The 17,257-nt window shown below is 36.9% G+C and overlaps 1 protein-coding gene across 1 annotated transcript in view; it reads left to right on the forward strand.

Annotated features, from left to right (window-relative positions):
• The window catches only part of Depdc5 (DEP domain containing 5, GATOR1 subcomplex subunit), a 163,037-nt gene that overhangs the window by 35,403 nt on the left and 110,377 nt on the right, over positions 1-17,257 (forward strand). Inside the window, exons 13-18 of the mRNA XM_077796039.1 lie at positions 8,178-8,281; positions 9,171-9,245; positions 11,383-11,517; positions 12,576-12,637; positions 12,759-12,832; positions 17,091-17,160. Of these exons, the coding sequence (XP_077652165.1) occupies positions 8,178-8,281; positions 9,171-9,245; positions 11,383-11,517; positions 12,576-12,637; positions 12,759-12,832; positions 17,091-17,160 (520 nt within the window). The remainder of the gene's footprint in view (positions 1-8,177; positions 8,282-9,170; positions 9,246-11,382; positions 11,518-12,575; positions 12,638-12,758; positions 12,833-17,090; positions 17,161-17,257) is intronic.

Genomic DNA, 17,257 nt, shown 5'->3' on the forward strand with positions numbered 1-17,257 from the left:
AAGGAGTGAATAAATAATATAACAAACCTACGTACCCAATCCCTGGATTTATCGGTTATTATTTTGCTTCATACATTTTTTGGCTAAATTTTATTTTAAAGTAAATTGTAGATATTATAACATTTTATTCTTATGCAAAACCAAAACAGAACATTTTTTTTATTAGTTGCTCAAGATAATACAATGATCTTGACATATCATACATTTGATTCAAATGGGGTATGAATTCTTATTTTTCCACGTGTACAGATTGCAGGATCACATTGGTTATACAGCCACATTTATACATACAGCAATATTAATGTCTGTTGTATTCTGTTGCCCTTCCTATCCCCCCTTCCCTCCTCTCCCCTCCCATCACCTCTCTCTACCCAATCTACTGTGACACATTTCTCTCTCTCTCTTTTTTTTCCTCTTCCCCCTCACACTATGATATATGTAATTTTGTATAACAATGAGGGTCTCCTTCCTTTTTCCGTGCAATTTCCCTTCTCCCTCCTATTCCCTCCCACCTCTTGTCCCTGTTTAGTGGTAATCTTCTTCTCATGCTCTTCTTCCCTACTCTAAAACAGAACATTTTTATATATAAAATAATATTATTATCACATTTCACAATTAAAACGTTGTAATAGTAATTCTGTTGTATCATACACAATGTAGTGTGTATTCAGATTTCCTTAGTTGTCCTCAGAATAATTTATGTTTAGTCTATTCCCCCCTCACCCAGTATTGGGGATTAAATATTCTCCTCCTCACCCAGTATTAAGCCTGGGGTGCTGTCCCACTGAACCACATCCCTATCCCTTTTTATTTTTTAATTTGAGACAGCCTCACTAAGTTGCTGAGACTCACCTTGAACTTGGGATCCTGCTTCAGTGTCCTGGGCCTCTGGGGTTTCATGCATGTGCCACTGTGTTGGTTTTAACCATTCACTTGTTGAAGACTCTAGGTTAGTAGTTCTGGAACTGAGGAGCATTTGCCTGGATTTAATCCCTAGCCCTAAAAAGAATGAAAAAAAGAAAAATAAACAATATACTTTAATGTGCATGTGATCTACCCACTGGGATTTTGTACAAAATGCTTATCCTGTAAACTTTTTTTTTCCCCCTGGTACTAGTCAAATTTAGGACCTTGCTCATGTTAGGTAAGTGTTCTACCACTGAGCTACATCCCAGGTCCTTTGTTTTTTTTTTGTTTTTTTTTTTTGTTTTTTTTTTTAGTACCCAAGGGATTGAATCCCAGGGCAGTTAACCACTGAGCCACATCCTGAGCTCTTTTTATTTAATTTAAAAATTTTATTTTTTTGTGGTACTGGGGATTGAACTCGGGGCCACTCGACCACTGAGCCTGATCCCCAGCCCTATTTTGTATTTTATTTAGAGACAGGCTCTCACTGAGTTGTTCAGCACCTCGCCTTTTGCTGAGGCTGGCTTTGAACTTGTGATCCTCCTGTCTCAGCCTCCTGAGCTGCTGGGATTACAGGTGTGCACCACCATGCCCTGCTTTCATCCCAGTCTATTTTTAGATTTTATTTTGAGACAAGCTCTTATTAAATTGCTCAGGCTTGCCTCAAGTTTGCAATCTTCCTGTCTCAGCCTCAGGTATGTACCACTGTGTCTGACTTAAAATGTTTTTTCTTATCAGTTTAGGATTGGATGGGATAAATTTGCTTTTCTAGCTAGCTCCTGTGTTTTCACATATTGCTGGTGTTTACACAACAATTTGAGTAGGAAGGCTGTAGAATACCCTTTCTGGATTTATGTGATTGCATGTGTATGCAATAAGTTTTAACTTACTTATTCTGTAAACTAGAGGTTACAACTGAGGTTCTCTGCTCCAGGATATTTAGTCATGTCTTGAGATAATTCTTATTTTCTTAAATGGGTAGTGGGAAGAAGGTATGCAGCTGGTATGTAGTGGGTAGAAATCAGGAATTTTTCTAAATGTCCCACAATGCAGAAAGTAGTCCCTCACAGTTATTTTGCTCAAAATATTAATGGTGCCTACATGGAATTAGGAATGGAATCACTATATGACCCAGCTATTTCACTCTTTGGTATATATCCCAAAGAATCATACTATAGTGATACAGCCACTTCAAAGTTTATAGCAGCACAATTCACAATTATCATGGAATTAACCTAGATATGTGTTATAGATGAATAGATGAAGAAATTGTGGTATATACACACAATGGAGTTTTACTCAGCCGTAAAGAAGAATGGAATTATGGCATTTGCTTGTAAATGGATGGAAATGGAGAACATCAGTCTAAATGAAATGAGCCAGTGTTAGAAAATCAAGGGTAAACTCATATGTGGAAGCTAGAATAAAATAAAGGAAAGGAGGAGAGGATTGGATATCATAAAGATAAAGGGAAGATCAGTAGAAGAGAAGAAGATCAGGAAGGAGAGAGGAAGGATGGGAAAGGGGAGGAAATGCAGAAAAGATTTAAAAAATCATGCTACGTGTATATATAAATATACCACAGGGAATTTTACCTTTATGGATAAATAGAAATAACCAACAAAAAATAAATAAATAGAAGAATGAAAGGAAGATCAGTAGAGTAGATGAAGGAGAACAGGAAGGGAGGAGGAGTGAGAAAAGTGGGGAACATGAACTTAAATTCTATGCATTACAAATTAATCAGGATAAACCCAACTACTGTGTTTAACTGTAATGCTGTATTAATTAAAAAAAAAAAAAGGTGCCTGCATTGAGAAGCCCTGCTTTGAAGACTTAGTTGAATCTTTTTTAGTAACATTGTCTCGTTGATGCTTTGTACCTCACATGTATTGCAGCAGGACAGAGATGAGTCTGGTGTCCCTGCAGTGTCACTGAGTAAGGGGGCATTTTTGTTTTTATTTTTTAATTAGCTTTTTTTTTTTTTTTTAAGAGAGAGTGAGAGAGGAGAGAGAGAGAGAGAGAGAGAGAGAGAGAGAGAGAGAGAGAGAATTTTTAATATTTATTTTTAGTTCTCGACGGACACAACATCTTTGTTGGTATGTGGTGCTGAGGATCGAACCCGGGCCGCACGCTTGCCAGGCGAGCGCGCTACCGCTTGAGCCACATCCCCAGCCCCTAATTAGCTTATCATACTGGAAATTGAACCCAGGAGCATTCTGCCTTGGAGCTGAAGACCCAGCTCTTTTTAAAATTTTATTTTGAGATAGGGTCTTGCCAAAGCTGGCCTCAAACTTGTGATCCTCCCCTCCTGAGTTGCTGGGATTATAGGCATGTATCACTATTTCCAGCTATTTTCATTTTTTAAAATTAAATTTATTAAAATCATAATTTATTTTATATTGCAGGAGGACTGGGAATTGATGCCAGGGGCACTTTACCACTGATCTATATCTCCTGTTCTTTTTATTTTTATTTTGAGACAGGGCATTGCTAAATTGCCAAGGCTGGCCTTGAATTTGCTATCCTCCTGCCTCAGTATCCTGAATCACTGGAATTATAGGCGAGCACCAACATTCCTAGCTTAAATTAAATTTACTTACTTATTTTTATTTTTTTTGGTACTAGAGATTTGACTTAGGGTTGCTTTATTACTGAATTACATCCCCAACCCTGTTTGTTTGTTTGTTACTAAGGATTGAACTCAAGGGAGCTTAACCACTGAGCCATAGCTCAGACACTTTTTATTTATTTTATTAGTAAGATTGTCTCATTGATGCTTTGTACCTCACATGTATCTCAGCAGGACAGAGATGAGTCTGGTGTCCCTGCAGTGTCACTGAGTAAGTAGATCAGTGTAGAGATCCCCTGGGTTTAATCCTTGGTACTGCAAAATAAAAAAGTGTAAGTACTTTACTAACTATAATTTTGTTTTTAATTAGTATTGATAAGTTCTAAAGAGTGACAGAAATTGTGGAAACTTTTTAGGCAATTTGTTTTCTTTCTTTCTTTCTTTTTTTTTTTTTTTGTGGTACTGGGGATTGAACCTAGGGCCTTGTGCATACAAGGCAGACACTCTATTAACTGAGCTATATCCCCAGCCCTTAGGCAATTTTTAAGATAACCTTTTCCCTTGTGGTACTGAGGATTGAATCCAGGGACACTCTGCTACTGAACTACTTCCCCAGCCCTATTTATCTATTTATTTAAAAAATTTTGAGGTAGCGTCTTGTTCAGTTGCCCAGGCTAGCCATGAACTTTTGTCTTCTAGCCCCAGCCTCCTGATTGCTGGGATTACAGGCATGAGTGATCAAGACTGGCCTTTTTAAGATTTTATTTTGAGACAGGATCTCACTAAGTTGCCCAGACTGACCTTAAATTTGTGATCTTCCTGCCTTAGTTAGCCTCCTGAATAGTTAAGGTTATAGGCATGTAACACTATGCTTAGCTTGAATTACCATTTTATGTAGTTTAAAAAATAACATAGGTTTATCACAGGAAGTTTGAAAAATATAAAATGGCACAAGGTAGAAAATATTAGCAGCTCCACTGTCCTGTTAAGATGATGATAAGGGGCTGGGGGTTGTGATTCAGCAGTAGAGCACTTGCCTAGCACATGTGAGGCCCTGGGTTTGATCCTCAGCACCACATTAAAAAAAAAAAAGGTTTATATAAAAAAAAGATGATGATAAGATGGTAATTAAGCTGGGTGCAGTGTCGTATGTCTGTATTCCCAGAGTCTTGGAAGGCTAAGGCTGGAGGATTGAGAGTTCAAAGCCAACCTCAGCAAAATGGAAGCACTAAGCAACTCAGTGAGACCCTGTCTCTAAATAAAATACAAAAGGGCTGGCTGGCGATGTGGCTCAGGTTGAGTACCCTTGAGTTCAATCCCTGGTACCCGCTCCCACGCCCCCACCAAAAAAGATGGTAATTATTTTGTTTATTCCAGACTTACCATGTATGGGATACTATTTTAGGGCCTTTATATAACTTGATTCAGTTAAATAACACAACATCCTTATTGAAATAGTTACTTTTATCCCATTTTATGGTTGTAGAAGTTTGTACACAGAGTTTAGGTAACTTACCCAAAGACAATGAAATATGCTGGGTTTGATGCAGTCTAAATCAGAGTCTGCTTTTAATCACTGTATTCTTCAACCTAATACTGATTGTATTTTAAATTATTTGTTGATCTTTTTCTTTATTTTAAATTAACATAATATATCTTTCTGGGATTTAGTGTGTTATTTCAGTACAGTAAGCCAGGCATCGAAAGACAGATGTCACATGATATCACTTATATTTGGAATCTAAAAAAATTGAGCTCATAGAAGTAGAGAACAGAGTAGTGGTTACCACAGGCTGGGGAAGACAGGGAAGTAGGGTATGTGAGGATGATTGCATACCAGTTACAAAGTGACAACCAAATAAGAGGAATAAGTTTTGGTGTTTTAATACACAGAATGAATATTATTAACAATATTATTGAACTTTTTTTGGGTGGTGTATCTCTTGGAGAATTTTCTGAAAGCGATGGGCCATCTTCTTTCTCAACACCATCAGTCATCCCTCGTACAGATAAATGCTGCATACCAGTTCAGTGGGATCCTGGAGCTCTTTTGGCTTAAAAAAAAAAAAAAAAAAATATATATATATATAATTATATCTATATGATAAATATTAATGCATTTGAATATAATTACAAATATATAAAAGATGTAAATTAGGAATATGAATTATTAATGTAGACTAATGGTTTATGTTATATATTATTATTATGTTAAATTTTTTTTATGTGATTAAAATGCCTTTCCAACATTTTCCAGAATGAATGAAATGATACAAGATGTTTTAGGAAAATCACAATATAGTTAAGTAAAGAGTAATACCCTCAATTCTATCTCCTAGATACACTCATCACCAACTTGGTGAATCAATCCGTGTTCTATGTTTATAGAAACAAAAATTAATTTTCACAGAGTTGTAATCAAACATTCCATTGATTTTTTTAACCTTCTGTTTTATTTTTTTTATTTTTAATGTTTTAAAAAAATTTTAGATTGTAGATGGACAGACTCTTTTGTTTTCTTTTCTTTTCCTGAGGATCGAACCCAGGGCCTCATACATGCCAGGAAAGGGCTCTACCACTCAGCCATAACCCCAGCTCCCCCCTGCTGTTTTATACCTGCATTTTCCTACTTACTTTATCATCATTCCATGTCAAACACTCTACTTCTATAATACCTTTTTTTATTGCTATTTAGACATTCTTTTGGTTACTATTGTTAAATGTTTAGGTGATTTCCAACTTTTTACTATCGTCATTACCAGTGAACAGTCTGTTTTTTTCCTAGATACTGGAGATTGAACTCAGAAGCACTTTACCCCTGAGCTACATCCCTAGTCTTTTTTAAAAAAAGTAATTTAACCTTTATTTTATTTATTTGTTGTTTGTTGTTTATTTATTTTTATGTGGTGCTGAGGATGGAACCTAGGGACTCACCCATCTTAGGCAAGCATTCTACCACTGAGCTATACTCCAGCCCCTCCCTCCTTTTTAAATTTTTTGTTTTTTTTAGTTTGTTCTTTTTAGTTATACATCCCAGTCCTTTTAATTTTCATTTTGAGACAGAGTATTGATAAGTTGTTGAGGTTGGTCTTGAACTTGTAATGCTTCTGCCTCAGCCTATGGAGTTGAGATTACAGGTGAGTGCCACTGTGCCTGGCAATAAACAAATAAATTTAAAAAATATATAAAGGATGGGGATATAGCTCAGTGGTTGCCTAGCCTGTAAAGCCCTGTGTTTAATCTCTCTTTCTCTCTCTCTCTCCCTCTCACACACACATACACACACACACACACACACACACAAAATGATTAAAGGGAAGTATATATATTTTTAGAATTTTAATTTATTATTGTTTTTGGAATACATTCATGTGGTTCTAATTTTTAAAGTACACAGAGTATACGATAGGCAGATTCCCACCCATCCCTTTGTTCTTTTTTTTTTTTTTTTAATACCTTTATTTTATTTATTTATTTTTGTGTGGTGCTGAGGATTGAACTCAGGGCCTCGCATGTGCTAGGTGAGTGCTCTACCACTAAGCCACAACCCCAACCTCCCCTTTGTTATCTAGCTTTCTGATCTGGGTGTATTTGTTGGATATATCTGGAATACGGATGTTCCTTTTTAAGGTTTTTAATATGTACCCCCTAGTTGCAATTTATCAAAGTTTACATGCCCTCAACAGTATGTATAGATCTTAATATCCCTGCCCAACTTTAGGCATTGACATAATATCAATGTGTTTTTTCCTTTTTTTTTTTTTTTTAAATACTGGGATTGAATCTAGGGATGCTTTTACTGAGCTATATTCCCAGCTCCATTTAAATTTTTTAAAAAATTAAAAAATTTTTTTTTAGTTGTAGATGGATACTTTTATTTTATTTATTTTTATGTAGTGCTGAGGATTGAACCCAGTGCCTCACATATGCTAGGCAAGTGCTCTACCACTGAGCTACAACCTCAGCCCCCATTTTTTTTTTTTTTTTTTTTTTTTTAGTTTTAGGTGGACACAATATCTTTATTTTTATTTTTTATGTGGTGTTGAGGATCAAACCCAGCGCCCCACACATGCCAGACAAGCGCGTTACCACTTGAGCCACATCCCCAGCCCTCAGCCCCCATTTTTTAAATTTTTATTTTGACATGAGGTCTTACTAATGCCAAGGCTGGCCTTGAAGTTGTGATCCTCCACCTAAGCTCCTGAGTAACTGGGATTACAGCTGTGTGCCGTTGCACTTGGCTTATTTTCATATATTTAAAAAAATTTAGAATTTATATAACTATTGACTGGGGCTATAGCTTAGTGGTATGCAAGGTTCTGGATAATTTATATGAATATTAATGTCATCATAATTTATATGAATATTAATATCACATTTATTTATTTATTTTTAAAAAGATTTATTTTTTAGTTGTAGGTGCACACAGTACCTTTATTTTATTTGTTTATTTTTATGTGGTGCTGAGAATCGAACCCAGGGCCTTGCACATGCTAGGTGGACGCTCTACCCCTGAGCCACAACCTCAGCCCCATCACATTTCTTTATGTTTGTTGAATACAGTCGACTTTATTATTATGTAGTGAATTTCCCTGACTCTATGAATCCTGTCTTCCTTTTTCCTTGAGTCTCTGTAAGGGACTTGATATCCTGTTAATAATTACTGCTTGATATCTCTTTTATATAATACTATTTTCAGAGTGGTTGTGCAGAATGAGAGAAGAGAAGAATGGACTTCACTTCTAGTGACCATTAAAAAGCTCTTCATCCAGTATCCAGTTTTGGTGCGACTGGAACAGGCAGGTACTGCATTTATATGATAGGAGGTGGGGTGGGGAGAGGAGGTGTAGGATGGAGGCTAGAGATTAAAAGAAGTTCATGCTTATTTCTCTTCCATTGCCATTTGACGTTTCTGCTTCTAGTCAGGTTTTTATTTCTGATTGGATGCATTTGTTCATTACATATGCAGTTAAGTTGAACAGTGTCCCTAATACAGGTGAGGGGGAAACCCTATAGAACCAGATACCTTCCAATATTTTTTTTTCAATTTGTTCTTTTTAGTTATATATGACAGTAGAGTGTTTTTTGACATGTTATATATACATGGAGTATAACTTAGTTATATATAACAGTAGAGTATATTTTGACATGAGATATATATATATATATATATATATATATATGGAGTATAATTTCCATTCTTGTGGTTATACATGTGGAGTTATACTTTTCATGTATTCATATATGAACATTATAAAGTTATGTCAGATTCATTCTACTGTCCTTCCTCTTCTCATCCTCCACACCCCCTTCTCTTCATTCCCCTTTGTCTAATCCAGTGAACTTCTATCCCCCTGCCCCCATCCTTATTGTGTTAGCATCTGCATATCAGAGAGAACTTTTGGCCTTTGGTTTTTTTGGATTGGCTTATTTCAATTAACATGATCCTTCTACTAATTTTTTAAGAATTCATTTTTCATAAGCATACTTCTGTAATCCCAGTGACTTGGGAGGCTGAGGTAGGAGGATTGCAAATTCAAGGACAGCCTAGGCAATTTAGGGACATCCTGTCTCAAAATTAAAAGGATTGGGTATGTAGCTCAGTGATAAAATACCTCTGGGTTCAATCCCCAGTAGAAAAAAAATTTTTTTCATCTTTCATGAGATGTTTTTCCTTCTCTTTTTGCTTCAGAGGGCTTTCCTCAAGGAGATAATTCTACCTCAGCACAAGGAAACTACCTAGAGGCCATCAATCTGTCATTCAATGGTAAGTACAGACACCAGCCACAGCCAGCATCTTACTTGGTATATGATTATAGACTTTACTGATGCCCAGAGTCCCAGACCTAGTCAATGATGCCTCCATCCACCCACTCCCCAAATTAATTCTAAGTAGTGACTTCTGATTAGTTGGTCTTAATGACCAACACTTACCTTTTGAGTCTTCTGTTGGGAAATTAATTTTGTAGTCTCATAAAGAACTGGAGGGAATCTTCCTTTGGTTCTTTTTATTTTTTTAATACTACAAACTGTATTCTTATTTTTCAACTCATCCCTCAACTGCTTCTGGGTAATTTTTAAAAATTACTTAAAATAGCAAAGGAGTCAGGCACAGTGGCACATGCCTGTCATCCCAGTGGCTCAGGAGGCTGCAGGAGAATTCGTGAGTTCAAAGCCAGCCTCAGGAAATTGAGGTGCTAAGCAACTCTGTGAGACCCTGTCTATAAATAAAAGACAAAGTAGGGCTGGGGATGTGGTTCAGTGGTTGAGTGCCCCTGAGTTCAATCCTTGGTACCCATCCCCCGAAAAGCAAAGGAAAGACAGTGGAATGAATCTGATACAGTTTTCCCACGTACACATATGAAAACAATACAGTGAATCCCACCACCATGTATATCCATAAGAATGGGACTCTAACCTAGAATAAGATATATTCCAACTTATATAATTATATCATGATGGATTCTGCTGTTGTATGTAACTAAAAAGAACCAATTAAAAAAAAAAAGAAAAACAAAAGGAAAAATTAATAAAAGTAGGGGCTGGGGTTGTGGCTCAGTGGTAGAGCGCATGCCTAGCAGGCGTGAGGCACAGGGTTCGGTCCTCAGCACCACATAAAAGTAAAATAAAGATATTGGGTCCACCTACAACTAAAAAATAAATATTAAAAAAAATAAATAAAAGTATAGAATGGTATATCAAATAAGAAAAAGTCACTCCCCTATCAGTACTTTTCAAGAGGAGTCAATTGTTAGGAAATGTGGTGTGATTTCCTTCCTAAGGATCATTGTCCTTGTGTTTTTGTGGTAGCTGAGATACTATTATTTGCCAATAACAGAAACATTCTGAATTGGTTTAAATGAAAAGAAATTTATGTGAAGATGCAGGGACTTGATGAAGCAGATTGAAAAGACATGAATTCATTGCTTGAGAAGGTGAGGATCTTGGTGTCTCAGAAATAACATCAGCAGGAATTTGTGGAGCCACATTTAGTCCCTAACAACCTGCCTGTCTCTGCTTTCTGTTCAGAAATCTACATTCTGGCAAAAGGAATCTGCCAGAAGCAGCTCCAGGGAAGCAGCTCCAGATTGGTGTCAGCTTGACACTGGACTGGGTGGAAGTGATGTATTTTCACTTCACTTTGTATATTACCTTCCCAAGTGTATGTATCCAGATGCAGGAGAATTCTAGAGGATGGTGTTACTTATTTAATTGTACATATATATTTGGTACTTGTACTTGAACCTGAGAGTTCTTTACCACTGAGCTACATCCCCAGCCCTTTTTATTTTTTATTTTGAGATAGGGATTTACTGAGTTGCTGAGTGTCTTACTAAGTTGATGAAGTTGGCCGAATTTTTCTTCTGTCTCAGCCTCCTGAATACCTGGGATTATAGGCATGTGCCATTGTGCCCAACAAGAGTTTCGTGTAATTTATTAGTAAATCTATTTGTCAAGTTTGAATATCACTGACTTTCCATAGTAAGAATTTCAGAGTCTAGAAATAAAAATTAATTTGCCAGATTTACAAAGTTATCCCAAGCTTCTGGTTTAATATTTTAAATATTGTCTAAAATAAATATTTGATTTTGGAAGTTTCAGTACAGACTCCTTGATGGGTTATTAAATTTATGGCATGAAATTTGAGCATTTAGGCTGCACAAGGCAAATATTAAGCATTGATAAGGAGGATTGACAAAAGTAACAGTAATATAGTCCTTTGTTGAGGGAGTTGTTAATGTAAAAGAGGAAAGACATATACATTTTAGCTAGAATTCAGGTCAGAGAGTGGCAATAGCTATTATCAAAATATGCATAAAATGCTCAGAGCACAGAGATACTTGCTAGTAACTAGTTTTTGAAAAACTGTTAACAATATTGGGGAATTTTTGTTTTCTTTCAAGTGTTTGACAAGCACTATATCAACCGAAACTTTGACCGGACTGGGCAGATGTCTGTAGTGATCACGCCTGGGGTCGGAGTCTTTGAAGTGGACCGCCTACTCATGATTTTGACCAAACAAAGGATGATAGATAATGGTAACACTGTCTTGTTTGTACTGTCTCTTGTGTTCAGGGTCCGACTTGTCCTTTGTTCTCTGAGTTTTTATTGACTTTAGAGTTATGAGAAGCTCTACAAGGTGTTCTGTGTGTCATCTTTCTTAGTTTTTTTTTTTGGGGGGGGGCCGGGGGGATTGGACCCAGGGCCTCATACATACTAGGCAAGCACAGTACCACTGAGCTACATTCCTAGTCCTTTTTATATTGAGACAAGGTCTTCCTAAGTTGCCCTGACTGGCCTCAGACTTATAATTCTCCTGCCTCAGCCTTCTGAGTGGCTGAGATTATAGGTTTGCACCACTGTATCTGGCCCTTCCTCAGAATTTTTAAATATGTTAATGTATCTTGTTTATCTCTAAAGGGAATGTCTGGTATTCTGAGTTTTCAAACATATTTGACACTAGGAACTCCTTTCTAGGGGAGATTATTTTAAAAGACAAACGTGTCATCAGTTTATGTTTGGTGGAAGCATTAGTAAATCATCTGGTCCAATCCTCTTTCTTTGATGTGTCATGCATCCCTATCTTGGATCCATATTCCCAGTTTGATTTGTGTATCATCAAAGAGATAGAATTGAGAAAGTAAATCATGATTGCCAATAAAGAAGCCCTGGGGCTATGGATGTAGCTCAGGGGTAGAGTGCTTGCCTATTATGTATGAATCTCTGGGTTCAATACCCAGCACCACACACAAAAAAAGAAAAAAGTTCTGTTAAGGGATCTAGATTATTTTATATTATCAAGATTATAAGATTCCTTTTACTTCTTGATCTTAAAACTTGAATAAAGGAGCCCTTGTCATTTTTCATGAATCATGACCTGGAGGGCACTCAGGCTAATTTTCAAGCACTGAATAGTGTGACAGGATTCAATAGAAGAAAAAATAGACAAAATGCATCTGTTTACTGTGCTGAGTAGGCAGCACTACCGAGGTTAAGTAAAATGGTATGCTGACTTTGCTTCAGACCAGGCCAAATAACATCATTAATAGATTGGAAAACTAATCTCTGCTGTTCCCCTCCCCTTACTCTTTTTTAGGAATTGGTGTAGACTTGGTGTGCATGGGAGAGCAACCATTACATGCTGTCCCATTGTTCAAGGTGATTAGATTTTGAATTGTTTTCCCAAATGCCAGTTGGAAAATAGTTAAAAACAGAAAAGGTGGAACAGTTCCTTGTCTGTCTTCTTTTTTAGCTTATCTTTGTGCTTTTTCCCTCACAGCTACACAATCGGAGTGCTCCTCGAGATTCTCGGCTGGGTGATGACTATAATATTCCTCACTGGATAAACCACAGGTAGGCATGATCAACAGTAGATGATAAGGATTTTGAATAGTGTCCTTGCTGTTTTCTCTTTAACTCTGTTCTTTTTTTAAAATATAATATATATATATATATATATATATATATATATATATATATATATATATATTTTAACTGTTGATAGACCTTTATTTATTTATATGTGGTGCTGAGATTTGGACCCAGTGTCTCACACATGGCAGGCAAGGGCTCTACCACTGAGCCCCAGCCCCAGCCCTTTAACTCTGTTCTTATGGCACTAAACCTTTTGTCACAAGAATGTGGGACTGGGAATGTAGCTTAGTAGTAGAGCACTTGCCTAACATTTGTAAAATCCTTGGCTTTGAGCCCCAGCACAATAACAACATGGGAGCTAAAGTTCTAGCATTTACTTAACAATTCTCCATATGCAAAATTTCAGCAGTAATGTGGATCAGTTTATAGTGAAAAATAAAACAGGTCTTGAATACCATATTTCTGCTACTATTGCCAAGTCCTATTCCCAACTCCCACAGCCCCTAGCAGATCAACTTTGTGCCTGGCCCCCTCCATTTGTAGAAAAGTTCCCATGACCTTGTCCACATGAGATATAGTCTCAGTATCTGTGCTGATTTCAGCTCAGCATTTTCTCCACATAGGATATGGTTTCAGTGTTGCTGCTGATTCCAGCTCAGAGTAGTTTCTTTCATCCCTCTGCTAATACCACTGCCTTATCCTGGTCCTCATTTTTTTCAACTATTTCACTAATCTCATTGGTATGTCTATTTCTTTTTATGATGATGATGATGATGATGATGATAATGATAATGATTATTTGATACTGGGGATTGAACCCAGTGGCACTTTACCATTGAGCTACATACCTAGCCCTTTTTATTTTTTGAGACAGAGTCTCTTTAAGTTGTTGAAGGTCTTGCTAAGTTGCTCAGGCTGGCCTTGAACTTTTGATCCTCCTGTCTCAGCCTCCCAAGTATCTGGAATTGAAACATGCGCCATTGCACCCAACTGGTGTGTCTGTTTCTAGTCTGTCCTTTCTTCAAACCATCCTTTAGGCCAAGGTTTTTCCACCTTGATACTACTGACATTTAGGACTAGAAGAACATTTTTTGTTGTGGGGGATTGTCCTGTGTATTGTAGAAAACTGAGCAGCATCCTTGACCTCTTCTCACGTGATACCAGTGGATTAAACCCACAGTTGTGACAATCAAGAATGTCTATAGACATTGCCATATGTTCCTTGGGTGCCCAGATCCTGCACCCCCATTTAGAAGCATTTCTTTAAGCCAGTGGTTTTCTTCTTTTCTTTTAAATTTTGTTCTTAAGTGACAAGACTTTTTTTCCTGGAATTCTAATATAGAAAAGTGAAAAAGTATTAGTGTTCCTCTCTCACACAATAGGCTCTGATGTAGCACCAAGGAACCTTGAAGTCTGGGACAAATGTCTGTCAACCAGTGCCTTACCTGATTGTTAGAGTCATTTTTCTGTAAAACCAAATCCTATTGCCATTTCTCTCTCTCTCTTTTTTTTTTTTAAGAGAGAGAGAGAGAGAGAGAGAGAGAGAGAGAGAGAGAGAGAGAGAATATTTTTAACATTTTTTAGTTTTCGGTGAACACAACATTTTTATTTTTATGTGGTGCTGAGGATCAAACCCAGTGCCCCGCGCATGCCAGGTGAGTGCACTACCGCTTGAGCCACATCCCCAGCCCTGCCTTTTCTCTTTTAATTTCTCATGCCAGCTTGATAAAGACTAGAGCTTTTGACATCTGTGAGACTTCCTGTCCTAGTACTTGCCCTCTTTCATTCTATATGGCAGATATACCTCACTGTTACTTCTTCTGGGTCTTCCTGCCTAGAAGGACTGTCTGCCTGTCCTTCTTTTGCAAATGTCTGTTCATCCTCTGAGGCCCAGCTCGAACATATCTCTTCTCTTGAGTCTTTTCTGAACTGCTCCTGATAGCCAATAGCTGCTTTTTTTTTCATTACTTCCGGAGCATTCTACCTTTGTCTGTTGTCTTTTTTATGCTGAGACTCATGAAGGACAGACTGCTTGACTTACATATCAAGCTCAATAGAACTTTACATTTTGGTTTTATTTAGTTTCAAATCTTTACTGGAAACCAGCTTGAAAACTCATCATAAATGTTGAGTTTAGCCTTATTATGTTTATCCATTATCTTTCTTTTAGGCTATGTTGCCATTAGTATGGTGGTTGTTGTAATTATTCATAGGTGAGGAATTAGGAATGAGCAAGGTAGGATTAGTTTTATAAGATGATGTGATAACATTTTTTTTTTCTTTGCAGTAAACATGTGCATGCTATAGGCAAGTGCTCTACCACTGAGCTCAACCCCAAGTTCCCATTATACTTTTTTTTTTTTTTTTTTTGGTATTGGGAATTAAACCAAGAGGTGTTCTGCCACTGAGCTACATTCCTATCCTTTTTAGTTTCCATTTTGAGACAGGGTGTTGCTAACTTGCCCAAGTTGACCTTGCACTTGAGATTCTCTTGCCTCAGCCTTTGAGTTGCTGGGATTACAGGAATGGGCAATTAATTGAACTTTTTAATAGCCTTTCAGATTTATTTCTCAGTTAAAAAAAAAGTTACTGTTTAATTATACATTGTAGTTCATGGTTTTGAATTTAGTTATAAAATTCACAAAATTTTATATGAATTGAAGTTTTGTAATTTTCTCAAGTTTTACTTAATGGTATCTTGAATGTTTCCTGAATTATCACTTTATTTATCATACTAAATTGGTTTTCTACTGCCAGCTAATGATACAGCATGGATTTGCATGTTGGGAGCTTCACCGGGGCAGTGGTAGGGGGTAGCTCAAGACCTGCTTTTCTCATTTCACTGTTAATCCTGTTTGCCCAAGCCATTTGGTGATGGGAACAAGGGTACAAAGATGGACACTGCTTATAGGAGCCATTTGTTTTCTTCTTTCAGCAAAGCGTCTTCAGAAGTAAGTGGGCAACATGTTTCCACTAGATAAGGCCAGAGGCCTTAGTAAACTTGATCACATTTTCTTAAGTAAGACCATAGTACCCCTGAAGTATTTCAGACTAATGATGAAAATTGATCCACAGAGTGAATTAATATCATATATATAAGAATTATACAAGTGGGATGTAGAGGATATGACAGGATATAATGGGACTCTATCTGGGAGATCCTGTAGACCATTCATTAAGTCACATTATATAGTAATGAAAGCTGAGTTCTAGAGAGGTTAAGTGCCTTGCCTGGGGTTGAACAGGGTGTCCATGACAAAGTTGTAGCTGTTACTTTCAGTCATTTGAAATCATATTAGACTGACCCTCAGAAATTTCAATTTCATATGGTTCAGTTTAATAGAAACCCATTCTTCTGGCTGACATCACTTTATCACTCAGATCTTTTATAATTAGTGTCTAGGAAGAGAGTAGCAGACTCTACTTGGTACTTTCCTTGATACCACTGGGACAGATAAATCACAGGGGTGTAATCCCTATGTCTGATGACAGGTAACATTCTTATGTTCTTGTATTTAATATGTCATTAGGATTGCCCCATGGTCTACTGATTATTTGCCAACATTGTGCCTTTTAATATTTTTTATTTTTGCAGAGATTTGATGGAAGGTGTGGATTGGTCACCATTCCAAATCTCATTTAAAAGTTAATGATGGAAGAGAATACAAGAGATGCCTGGGGAATAGAAAGGCTTTATAGCCTTCATTCATTCATTCATTCAGTGTACCCAGTGCAAAACTGGTTTTTATTTTTTTGTGAGCTTAGACATTACTGTATTAAGATTATTTTCAGAGGGATTAAGATTTGATGGTTTCTGCCATCTTTTTCTTGAGTACTAATCCTTTCCCTTTCTTGTCTGGCTTTTTCATGCTTATTAAATGCTGATCTATGAGTGAGTGATAAGAACCTCTCTTGTGCCCAACCCATGGCAAAAATCAAGGTGAAAAGTATCACGGGGTAAATAGATTTAATCCCTGCCACAAGGAGGAAATTCTGATCCAATTATAGTTAGCATATAGGATTAGCACACATGAAACAACTTATGGGAAAAAAGGAATAGAATAATTAAAAACATAATTAGTGTTTTATAGTGATTGCAAAAGAAGTTAGAATATGAAAGCTCATTGAAGCCTAAAAACAGTGCCAATCATGGGAGGGCAGGTCCATGCTTAGGATTATAGCTGTGTCTTAAGGTTTTGATTAATGACCCTGTTTACTTTTTTTTTTTTTTAAATAGTTTCTACACATCCAAAAGCCAGCTTTTTTGTAACAGTTTCACCCCACGAATTAAACTGGCCGGAAAGAAGGTAGGTATCATCAAACCCACAGAACCTTTGGGAACTGTCACACATCAATGTAATTATAATATATGATTCTGGGGTACCTTCATCTTTCCACATGGTC

Source organism: Urocitellus parryii, chromosome 3 (assembly GCF_045843805.1).
Source record: "Urocitellus parryii isolate mUroPar1 chromosome 3, mUroPar1.hap1, whole genome shotgun sequence".
Lineage (NCBI taxonomy): Eukaryota > Metazoa > Chordata > Mammalia > Rodentia > Sciuridae > Urocitellus > Urocitellus parryii.